Source organism: Plutella xylostella, chromosome 7, assembly GCF_932276165.1.
Source record: "Plutella xylostella chromosome 7, ilPluXylo3.1, whole genome shotgun sequence".
Classification (NCBI taxonomy): domain Eukaryota; kingdom Metazoa; phylum Arthropoda; class Insecta; order Lepidoptera; family Plutellidae; genus Plutella; species Plutella xylostella.
In genome coordinates this window covers 8,434,551-8,447,461 of record NC_063987.1, presented here as the reverse complement: position 1 = coordinate 8,447,461, position 12,911 = coordinate 8,434,551, and the positions used below count along the sequence as shown (strand labels likewise).

At 37.4% G+C, this 12,911-nt stretch overlaps 1 protein-coding gene across 2 annotated transcripts; it reads left to right on the top strand.

The window, feature by feature from the left end:
- The first annotated feature begins 2,332 nt into the window (after window positions 1-2,332).
- Window positions 2,333-8,982, top strand: LOC119690833 (chitinase A). Of its 2 annotated transcripts, none has more exons than XM_038106779.2 (2): window positions 2,333-2,468; window positions 6,957-8,982. In XM_038106779.2, the coding sequence occupies exon 2, from the start codon at window positions 6,961-6,963 to the stop codon at window positions 8,626-8,628; it is 1,668 nt and encodes a 555-aa protein (XP_037962707.2). In that variant the 5' UTR covers window positions 2,333-2,468; window positions 6,957-6,960; the 3' UTR covers window positions 8,629-8,982. The 2 variants fall into 2 exon arrangements, with proteins under 2 accessions (XP_037962707.2, XP_037962706.2); XM_038106778.2 differs by lacking the exon at window positions 2,333-2,468 and adding an exon at window positions 6,264-6,407.
- Window positions 8,983-12,911: the final 3,929 nt, after the last annotated feature.

Genomic DNA, 12,911 nt, shown 5'->3' with positions numbered 1-12,911 from the left:
AGATAGATGCATTATTAAATATAAATATAAACACCTAAGATAAAGCGTGCGATTTTGCAAAGACTTTTTATCATTGTCAGTTATTTACCTACTTACGTTTGCATACATTATCAAAATAAAATTCCGATTGATAATGGCTTTTTAACGGATTTGTCCTTAAATAAATTGATTAAATACGGTACCTACTTAACAATTCGTTAGGATCGACGTTTTCAGGACTTTATAGTTTTACTGTAAGTGTGATGTATCAACTGCACACGGTCGTCTGCAGTTGTGTAGTGTCGCCGTATGCAGTCCACTGCCGCCGCCCCGTGCTGTTCGAAATTGAGAAACTAGCATGGTCACTGTTTTTCTCTTTACTCTACGTATTCTTCACAAAGTTGTAACAAAGAGGTATGCACTGTGGTCGACTGCGGGCAAAGACTCGACTCACACACAAAAGGTACAGTAAACAAATCATATACCCTACCACATTTACTACCTAATATAATATGTCAATTCTGTTTTTTTAGTGGTCCTAAAATACGAGAAAAATCTAACATTTTCTGTATTTACCTACAAACTAATATTACCTATACCTAATTTTAATTATAAACTTTCTTACATTCATGTTGTCCTGGTACTTTTAGTAAAATCAAGCTAAGAAAAGCGACTGGTATATCATTCGGTGTAACAATTCCTCAGAATGGGGACAAAATCTATTAGGAAAGTTTTCGCATGGGGAAAAGAATGAATAGATATTAAAATAGGTACCTACTAGAGAAAAATAATTTCGGGGAATTAAATGCCACACTCCATTAGACGTGTGTTCATATATAAGGTACTTGTCATGTCTTCTTGGGTGACATCTTTAACGTAGGTACCTTAAATTATAAATTAAAATCGATAGATTCACAAAACGCCGAATTAATTAAGTGTCTACCTATTACTTTGACGGTCGAATGGCGTAGTGGTTAGTGGCCCTGACTGCTATGCCGAAGGTCCCGGGTTCGATTCCCGGCTGGGGCAGATATTTGTTTAAAGACAGATATTTGTACTCGGGTCTTGGGTGTTGATATTTATATTTAATTTGTATCTATCTATGTATTTGTGTAGATATATCAGCTGTCCGATACCCATAACACAGGCCCCGCCTAGCTTGGGGTTGGATGGCCGTGTGTGAGATGTCCCCACATATTTATTTATTTATATTTATTTATTTACTCTACAGCTCTATCTTTCACTTGCACATGTCATAGTCATACCGTAATAGTTAAGTACTTACCTTAAAAATACATTTTAACGGGTGTTTAAAACGAAATTTGTCTCTGCTATAGGGAGTTAGAAAGACTGTTGACAACTTAATATCTCTATGTAATACTGACCCCTACTGGGGAGGGTAACCGATCTGATTTGTTGGATGTACGAAGCCATGATGTCAATATTGCATGAAAGAGTATTTGTTATCTTTCAGATAGTACTTTTATATATGACTGATTAACTGATGATGACTCAAAATGTTATGATAAATAAGTTTGTATGCTCTCTTTCGTAAATTATATTGCGTTATGGACTTATGGTACACTGACATACAGTATAGTAAGTAAACAATAAAGTATAGGGTGCAACATTACATAAAATTCTGAAAAAAAAATGGAAGCTCCTGGGAGCTCAACCCAATACATCAAAAAAGAATTTTCAAAATCGGTCCATAAACGGCGGTGAACATACATAAAAAATAAAAAAAGATCCCGACGAATTGAGAACCTCCTCCTTTTTTTGAAGTCGGTTAAAAATGTCTGTGTGGGAATCTCTGAAAATATTACAAACCACCAAACTATGTCTTAAAAACACTCCTCTGTTAAGAATTACGTTGCGTGCCAGATTTTTATGAATAAAAACTACTTAGCTTATATGTTACTAGATTATTGAATCATAACGAGTTACGTGTAGTTATTAGTGCGGATCCAAATCTAATCATGAATCCATTTTACACTCCTTGTACTTAACTCCCCACGCAATGGAGGGGTAATATAAGTTTAGCGTTTAATAACCTAAGCAATTTTAGCGTTATAATTTCTGTTTTTAGAATTAACAAAAATCTTATAAATACCAAATATACAGGCTGTTGCAAAAGTGGTGTATTAAGCCAAAAATGACACAGCTTGTCATTCTGAACAACTACTAAAATTTAAAAAAACTATGTAGTAAAGTCACAGTATAAAATAAAAATTCACACCCAGTTTATTTATTCCCACAACCAAACCATGTCGCAGCGAAAACCAAATCCAATATTTCAATCCAGATTCTTTGTTTAGTCGCTTCCTCGTGGTGCAAGCGTCATACTACGTGCCGCACAGTTTAACGACTTCGGGTTGCGTGTGCCATACTAATGTCCTAGCCCTTGGCTGCTCAAGTAGCACCGTTGTCCTGACAAGCAACAGTATCGGGAGAGCCACGACGCGCGCCGATAGTGCAAAAAACAGCCTGTATGTTTTGTTTTGTTTTCTATTCTATTTTTTAAAATGTGCCGTGTTTTAAGTTTGAATCTCTGAATCCTTGTTCTAATGGTCTCCGCGCTGTGGTCTATGGAAGTGTTTGAATAATGGAAATTGCGACTGTCAGATTTGAAATTAGAAGTCGAGTATAAACAAAAGACAATCGCGAATAAGTTTCAAACGCAATTAGGTTGTAATGCAGTCCGTATGCAAATTCGGTTGCGATCCGAATTGGGAGCAATATTGGAGATTGGACGCCTGTTATTGTTTACCGTTAACGTGTTGTGTACCGTTAACGTACCCTTTAGAATCGAGAGCACAAGCACAGAGGAACGTTGAGAATGAATTTATTTTTATCTTAACGACACTTGGGAGAGTGCATTATTTGCATATGAACGTTTATTGTGACTGTAACAGCCAATATGTTTCGGCGACTTTGTTTTGGTGATAACTATCTGTATTCTGCTGACTTTCGTTTTGGAACTGGTAAAGAAAGGACACTTACAATGAATGAAAGTATTCGCTTCGGTGTTATCTCGATGTGTAAATATTTATGAGCTGGTTCTGTTTTGGTAGCAATCAGCGGTGAATTTAATTAATAATATTAATATTTAATACGGATAAGAAATGCAGAAATTAGTTTAAATTACTACTAAATAGGCGTGCTGTTCGCTTTTAGATAAAACACAGATATAGCTACGTAAGATAAAATTCATGTCAAGTCTCCTCGTTGTTTCGTACTTAGATTAGGCTCAAAGAAACTTTTGTACTTATATTTTGTTCTATCTGTTGTAAACAGAACCAAGCTGTTTTAATATTCCTATTATCGAATTAATTCAAAAACAAAAAAAAACAACTAGGCACCAAAACCATACTCCATCGAAAGTGTTCTATTGTTCAAATTTAAATGTCATTAAAGCATCAAATTGAACCGTTATTTTGTCCCATTGATCTACATCGAGTACTCTATACTCTATGGTACAGATACAGACCCATTGTTATTTTTGACCCACTGTCACATTAACATAGTGTTTGGGTCTGAAGGCAGTCAGGACTGATTTCTGAACCATCAGTTACTTAACCATGACAGGGGAAAAGAGGTGTGTTATAAATTGGCGTATGATTGTGGTGTGAAATGTGAATGTAACCCCAAATCGGGTACATCTCAAAATTCAAAGGGTGTGGCAGGATTCGCAATCAGGCCCTGTAGCACAGGGCTCTAATAAGACGTGACCAAAGTTCTCTGTCGCGCTCACTCTTGAGGCTGCGCGATCTGAGTGAGCGCGATGCAAAACTTTTGTCACGTCTTAAATGCACCCTGTGCTAGCCCTTCAGCACGTTTAATGAAACGAGATAGAGTCGTGGCTCGCGCAGCAGCGCTCTGAAACTTCGTTTTTCGACATATAGAGTGACCCCCCTGTTCCATACTTAATCTGCGACTGACGCTGACTGTCCGATCCTTTAACCACAGACAAACACTAGAGCTAGGATAGTTTGTGCTGCGATGACCTCCGGTGCAGACGCTGCCTTAAGTTAATCGTCCACCTTTCGGCATTCAGTATTCTTTGTACTTATATGTAGAAATTCACACAAGTGCGTCTACTTCATTGGCATTGCCGACGACGCCGTTTCTTCATACATTTATGTCGATCCGTTTGGTGCGATAGGTAAGATGTACGATAGGTGGATGATTATCTTTAGGCTGCCTTTCCGCCATAGATGTGCTATATAGCTATGCTACAAAGATGTGAAATCCACCAGTGCTATGCTATGTAAACCAATGAATACTATAGCAACGTACCATAGCACCTCTCTGGTGGAAACTCAGCCATGTCCCCCGCCCCGTGCCGCGTTGCCTTGCACTTGAACGCTGACTTGTGCAAGTCAACGACCGACTCGCCCACGAGTATTGTGTGCTAATGTGCATGTTCTCAGAACTAACTGCGAAGGAAGGCTTAGGTCTTAGAATTATTGGCTTAAATTATTACGTACAGGCACCAAAAAAGCTATATTGGCCACCCCAGTCAGCACAGACATTTCAATTTTATGATTCACTGATAAGTGAACTATGTCGGGTGATACGTGACATAAAAAAAGCTGGGGTGACATAAAAAAAATCGGTACAATACAATAACGGTAACATTCTTAACTTTATTGATAAAAAACTACATAAAATATCACCATTTACAAGTTAACATAAGTAGTTCATTAGGAGGCTTTGTTGCTAAAATCTCCTCCAGGCAACCTTTATGTAGTTAGTACCTACATCTGTCTAAGTACCTACCTATCCATAATTATTTCTTACATAATGTACAAAGAACCCGTGGTATCTTCCATTTATCCTTACAAAAATGTAGACAACGAGGGCACTGCTGCACTGTTTACAACAGACATTATCATTAATAAATTAATATTGATAAAAACATGTTTAAAAATTCCATAAACAATTAATTTCCATCTATAAGCCAGATTCCTCACTAATCAGAACAATGACAGAAATATTAATGGTCAATTACGATTTTTATAAATAAAGATAAAGTAAGTAATCAATCAATAAAATTTTCCTTGTTAATTAGTCATTGATAAACTAGATGTAGTTATGAATCAATTTTCCGCGTATGTCGAATAAAATATTATAAACCCAACAACGAGTGTTTTCCCAAAATGCAAAAAGAACATTTAGAAAATTTTATACGATTAAATTTTAAAGCAGAAATCCACCTTCCACGAATAATAAATAATATACTTACTTACATCTTTATAAGTATTTGTATGTACTTATCACACAAGACAGAACGTGAAATACAATACAAACTTGAAATTGTATAAGTAGAGTTTATGGAAAGTTAGGTATTGTTGGTAAAAACTTCATAAGTAAGTATTTAATAGTCTTCTTTTTATTAACTTTGTTATGTAGGTTATTTGCTTGTTAATTATTTGTTTTACTTTTCTATATTTGTTTTCCTAGTTGCCATTGACCTACATTCAGATCTCAATTAAGTTCTTACAATGAGACCGAACAAATAATGATAAAAATAGTAAGAAGATTTAAATTATATTGAAGTAGTTCTTATTACTTAGTGAAGCCTTGAAATTAGGCTCAACTGGATCAGGCATTTGAGCAGGCAATGAGACGTTGATCAGAACATAGGCTTTGACATGGTTTCAGGCAAATAAATAAATATGTAGATGCAGCAACTTATACAGGATGTCTTAAAAGTGGGATAGTTAGCCGAAAAGGGTAATTAAAGTGGTTATTATTACCAACTTTGTTACAGGTTTTCAAATTCATGAAAAAGGATGTCCACGTAACTTTACATCAAGTTTAAAATAAATGGCTAATTATAGAAATTAAATATTGATATTATAATACACACTTTAATGGTATGAAAACGTGTGTATAGGTATTATTCCGACCTACAAAAATTATATATTTCACGCTTGCACATTTTTATCATAAAGGTTGGAAATAAAGTATAGGTACATTATCTAAATTAGGAAGTCATCCAGTGTTGTAAATATATCGAATTAATTAAAATATTATTGTTTGTATAATAATATAAATTTATTTGTGTAGGAAATTAGATTATCTATGAAAACCGGGTAACACTCATTCACTATCGAAGTAATCTACTTCCACTTTCCTGTAATGACTCAATTATGCACTGATTTCAGTACAGTCTATCTTTTTTATTTAATCAGTACTTGATCTTATCTGATTAAAACATGCCTACATTTTTATCATTAATTTTGAAGTCACATCGTTTGTAAACATACTGGACGTATAAATATGTAACGCTTAAAGGAATTACATTAAATAGCTCAGTACTAGTGGGAGGTTACCGGTGTTTTGTTAAAAAATATAATATATTTTATTTCAGCTTGTCTGGCTAGAATACTTGACATCGGCGAGAATAAGTACCTAATGAAGTGAGTGGTTGGTTCTTAAATATCTAGCAATACGAATAATTTACCCGCATAATAAATGGGATCGGTTTGTTATTTGACAGAAACATATTTTTGTTTTGAAAATAAAATAGCTTAATTTCGGTCAATGACGGGCCCGCACATTCCGTCCATACCACACTGTCAGTTCTGACATGGTTCTGACAAACAAACATGTCACATATCAATAAAACTGTATTTATCGCACCCTTAACCAGCTCACGGTATTTACATATCACTGACTCATCTAAGGCGCGGTCAATTAAAAAACGATTAAAACACATATCGGAAACCATCGTTATCACCAAAACAATAACAATATAGATTACCTTGACCGAGAGCTGTGACCGGGATACTAAACTCGGCTAATGAATTGTTAATCTGAGGCTCAGCATCGCGCATCCACGGCGACATTCCTCGTACTGCTCCTCCGTGCTAGCGGTCGACCCACATATCGCTGCATATATAAAAAGATATTCAAAAGATGCAAGCACAGTTGGGCGACATCTCTCTAAAGTGACGTTCGTTTTTTAGGACAATGCGGCGGTTCAGTCTCACGGTGGTGGCGGCGCTGGTCGCGGCGGCGGCGGCTGCGCCCCCAGGCAAACCCAACCTCGGCTGGGGCGAGAGGACTTTCGCCATCGTAGAAGTGAACCAAGCAGCCACGGCGTACAACCAGCTGGTCACCAAGAAAGACGCAGCTGATGTCTCCGTCACGTGGAACGTCTGGTCCGGGGATCCCGCGGACAAGGCCAGGGTACTCCTCAGCGGGGAGGAAGTCTGGAGCGGCAACGGAGGAGGCTCCGGGGCAGCCAACTTCAAAGTCAAGAAGGGAGGACGATACCAAATGACAGTGGAACTCTGCAATGCTGACGGATGCAGTGCCAGTGACCCGACAGAAATAGTTGTCGCTGACACAGACGGCAGCCACCTTCCACCTCTGGACTACTCCATTGGAGAAAGGAATAAGGTCTTCAAGCAATCATCAGGAAAAGTTGTCGGAGCTTACTTCGTTGAATGGGGAGTGTACCCTAGAAAGTTCCCGGTAGACCGTGTGCCTATACCTAACCTTACTCACTTGCTGTACGGATTCATTCCAATCTGTGGTGGTGATGGTATCAATGACAGTTTGAAGGAGATCGAAGGAAGTTTCCAGGCTCTACAGCGCTCGTGCAGTGGACGCGAGGACTTCAAGGTTTCAATCCACGACCCGTGGGCTGCTCTGCAGAAGCCTCAGAAGGGACTGTCTTCCTGGAACGAACCCTACAAAGGTAACTTTGGTCAACTGATGTCCCTGAAGCAAGCTCGCCCTGACCTGAAGATCCTGCCCTCCGTCGGTGGCTGGACGCTTGCCGACCCGTTCTTCTTCTTTGACGACAAAGTTAAGAGAGATCGCTTCGTCGGTTCAGTGAAGGACTTCCTTCAGACTTGGAAATTCTTCGACGGCGTCGACATTGACTGGGAGTTCCCTGGAGGCAAGGGTGCCAACCCTCACCTCGGCAGTGAGAAGGATGGAGAAGTCTACCTGATGCTCATGAAGGAGCTGCGTCAAATGTTGAACGAGCTGTCGGCCGAAACTGGAAAGAAATACGAGTTGACATCCGCCATCAGCTCCGGTTGGGACAAGATCCAGGTGGTCGACTACGGTGCAGCGCAGAAGTACATGGACCACATCTTCCTGATGAGCTACGACTTCAAGGGCGCCTGGTCCAACGACACTCTGGGTCACCAAGCCGCTCTCTACGCGCCTGCGTGGAACCCTAAGGAGACCTACACTACTGACTTCGGTGTGAAGTACCTGTTAGCGCAGGGAGTGCAGCCCCAGAAGATCGTGGTCGGTGTGGCTATGTACGGGCGCGGCTGGACCGGGGTGCACGGGTACACCGACGAAGTACCCTTCACCGGCAACGCGACTGGCCCCGTGAAGGGGACCTGGCAGGACGGCGTGGTGGACTACAGGGAGATCGCGACCGAGATCGCGGCCGGCAAGTGGGAGTATGGCTACGACACTGTGGCGCAGGCTCCCTTTGTGTTCAGACCCTCGACTGGCGACCTGATAACCTACGACAATGCGCGCTCCGTGATCGAAAAAGGCAAGTACGTTAGGAATAATAAGCTCGGCGGGCTATTCGCATGGGAAATAGACGCGGACAATGGCGACATATTGAATGCGATGAACATGGGACTCGGAAACAGCCAATCGTGAGACAAATTAGGTTATCGATTTATTTAGACGATTTCATTTTAAGTTGTGTGTGTAAATAAGGTTTTCGTGAATAGTTTTAAGTGTTGCGCGTTCAATCAATTTGTACAAAAGTTGTTGCGAAGAAATAATAAATTAGGATTTAAGTTCCCGTTAATGTTATGATGATGTTAGACTGATAATGTTAATGTAGAGTTCTGACTCTAGGTATTGATTGACAGTAATGATGAAAAAAAGTATTGGTTTTACAATATAAAAAACTTAACTATTGTACTAATTAAGATTTATTTTGTACATCTTGGTTATTTGCGTATCTCACACATTTGACGTATTCCTAAAATAAATTATTTTAATTTACATGTTTGTTTATTTTATTAGCATAACTTGTCTTTTACTCGTCCATTACAGAAAGTGAAAGGTATTATCAATAAGATATAAGAAATATATCCTTATTGTACATTTCAAAATTGGCAAACAGTTTTCAAGGAAATTTCCATAACTAGAGTGAATGAATATTAAAATTTCTACCACTTTCACTGTCCATCCTTTCAATTTCTTTTCGGTCTTAAAGTGTATCGCCTCGATCCATATATTTAAAATATTTTTTCATTAATTTATACATAGGTAGTTAGACCAACAAAATATACACTGGTATGCAATGAAAAAGTACCACTTATAAATGTCGATTCCCCATTTTTGTTTAAATTAAAATTTAGAATTGGATCAAAATATTTACCTTTTTACTTCAATATTGCAGGCGTAATTTCGTGCTATTGGCGCTGTAAGTTTTACATTGCTCGCTATTGTATTTAGCTCTATTATCTACATACACAAAGCAAATAGGAATTCATAAAGTCCATAACAAAGTTGTAGTGACCGCTAGAACCTGTTTATGTTTATTTGTTTAGTTTTTATTTCTAGAAAATCTAGTCGAGTTTAATACCTACCAAGCAAATTAATGATTAGCTGATCAGATTTACCTTATTCATTTCCTACTAAAGCTTTGTTAAGTTAACGTGATTTTAATACACTATGAAAGTATTTTTTTCCTGGCTCGGAGGTATTTCTGTGAATCAGTCCCGTTCGGGAATCGAATATAGAACATTCAGTTCGGCACCAAATAAACTCACAATAAAAAAAAACTGTACTCTCTTATCGCTAAATGAAATAATTCCCAGGCAACCTTTCTAAATGGCCTGCTGAATAAACAAGGGAAGAAGAGGGCACAAATCATATTAGTTACTGGACCGTTATAGAGCAAAAGCTAATATAGTTAAGATAAAATACTATTAAAGTTACCCTGTCTACTTTACTTCACCTTAATTAGTTACCCTTATCATAATAACACTCATTGCTCCTACAATAAATATACTAGCATCCTAGTTACTCTTAACCTCCCGTTTCCGGGAGCCAAAGTTAACCGTTGATTAATCAGTATCATTATAATACACTACTGTGCAATGAAAAATGTCCACTTACAAAATAACGACACCAAATGACCCCAATTTTTAAAGCATTTAATTTAAAATTTCAATAAATATTTACGTTTTTTTTTGGTAGGTAATATTTTGATGCACTGTTAAATGTAATTGAATATTGTAGACGGCGTTAATAAGCTAGCCTTTCCCGTTTAGGAGTAATTTGGTGCTATAGCCACTGGAACTTTTTCAATGTTCGAGGGTGGTATATACTGTTGCAAAATTGGTATACTAAGCCGAAACCTACATGTGCAGCATGGTATATCTAAGCCCGAAACTGAAATCAGAATTTGGAAATTCGCGAAAAAAAATATTTTTTTTCCATAGTAAAAGTCACGTGACCAACAAAGTTTCTATGGAAAATGATTTTTTTTTTCGCGAATTTTCAAATTCTGATTTCAGTTTCGGGCTTAGATATACCATGCTGCACATGTAGGTTTCGGCTTAGTATACCCTTTTTGCAACACCTTGTATAGTTCCAAACACATTAAGTATATAAAAAGTTACATACCGGAACGCTGTAAGGTCTTTCTGGATCTCAGATTATTAAAGTCAATTTATAACTAAGACATACTTACCGAAGTTCCATATAATCGAGTTATTTAATAAGGTGTACTGGTGCAAAAAACGAGAAACCGTAGGTAAAACCTACCTACGTCAACTTGTGTGTAAAGCCTTTTAGAAACCATAAGTTAAGGTAAAGACTGTGTTTATCTTTTATATTTATTTATGTTGTTGTAATGGCGGTGTTGTTTAGCCTATCGGGCTTTGTGCCATCCTTCAAATTGTATGGAGGTAGTAAACTCCTACGACGGGGGGTTACCACGACCGCTTCTTATTACGCATATGTTGTCTCCACTCTGAGATATGGACTTATCTTCTGGGGCAACTCTACAGACAAAGAAATTGCCTTCAAGGCTCAAAAAAGGTGTATTAGGTCAATCAGAAAATTGAAGCCAACGGATACGTGCAAACCCCACTTTATTGAACTGAAAACATTAACATTGCCTTCCTTATACATTTTAGAGGTAGCCACTTTCGTAAAAACTAATTACGATTTGTTTGACAATTTCAATAGCGAGAGGTACAAAAACAAAATCAGTGCTCCACGACGCTCAACTGCATTATTTAAAAAAAGTATATTCGGTATGGCACCGTTAGTTTATAATCATCTGCCAACCTCTATTAGGGAAATACAAGTGCTGCATTTATTTAAAAAACGACTGTCACAATTCTTAATTGGAAAAGCCTACTATAGTGTCAATGAGTTTCTCCAAGATAAAATATAATTTATGTCCCATTTATGATTTTAGAATGAATGTTTATGAAATCATTTTAGTTAAGTAGGTATATTTATTAAATGTGAATGTTATCATTTTATTTTGTAATTTTTGCATGGTTAAAATGTTATTGACATAATAATTAGCTAATAATGTATTTTTCGTATTATAAATAATTTTAAATTCAATTCATATTGATATATAAAAAATTTGTACACCCTTTAGGGTAGAATATAGTTTTAAGCAACATGTACGGTGGCCTGCGCCTATAAGTATACAGGCAGAGTTCTTAAAATATCGATCCCTGATGATGAAGGGACCAGCTAAATATGTTATAAATCCGGGGACGTGTTGTGTGTGATATGTGTAACAGTGGTGTTTATGTGGATGTGCTTGAGCAGCATGTGAGCTTGAGATCGCTATTTTAAAAACTCCGTCTGTATACTTTTAGGCGCAGGCCACCGTACGTACCTATTATAACACCATACCTACACCTATATTCAACAAATAAATAATTTTGATTTGATTTGATTTGACCGCATATCCGCTTATATGTAGATTCTTAAAACTCATATGTCAGTGGTGCTACGGTAGCTGTACCATACCACCATAGATCAACATAGACTCGGGATGTTAGCATCGATCTGTGCTGACAGTTCGTAAATGGATGTGCCTGAAAAAAAGTACCCAGCAAAATGTCCGACAGATTTAATATTTGAAATGTCTAAGTTGACGATGTGTATCCTTGCTATGATTGCACTACAAAGGCGTACTTACCTTATACCGGCTGTATGTTTGTTGTAGCTGAAAAAAATCTACCGACCTACTTAGGGTGGATTCGTCCAAACATCACGTTACACGAGAATAACTATACCGGGATTAAAATTATACGCGAGTAAATATCTAGGATAAGTACATTTGCATTCTACCAAGTTATACCATGATTAAATTGAATGAACGAGGAACGAAACTGTAATGCAACTAAAATAAAAATAGCTGCGTTTCAAAGCATGCAATAGAAATGACATGCCAACTTAGTTTGAATGGATTATAAAAGTATGAAATTGTTTATGTTTTAATATTTTATTCGCTGTTGTTATTCTGAGACTTTGCCTTTTAACGTACTTTTGTTTATGTTTTGACAGATGTGTTTATATGTCATTATGACGGTTTTCTAATCAGCTGATGTGCTGCCGCCATTACAAAATTACTCTCGGATAAGCTCGTTACACGGTCAATTTTGGCGGTATAACATTTTATTCTTGGGATAAGCTAGTTATCTTGGTTTCAGGTTTGGTAGAATGCAAAATCCTGCTTACTCGCGAGTAACTGGTACTTTACTCGAGAGTAAAATTTACTCGACGTTGGCCGAATCCGCCCTTACTCAATTTAATATTTTCATGTACTTATGCGTCTTTGTAACAACATAATTGGCTATTTTTTTAGAGCTACGGGTCAATTTGATTCTTTCAAATATCTACTTATAAGCAATGTAAGTACCTACTTTATATTCATTTTGACAATTTTA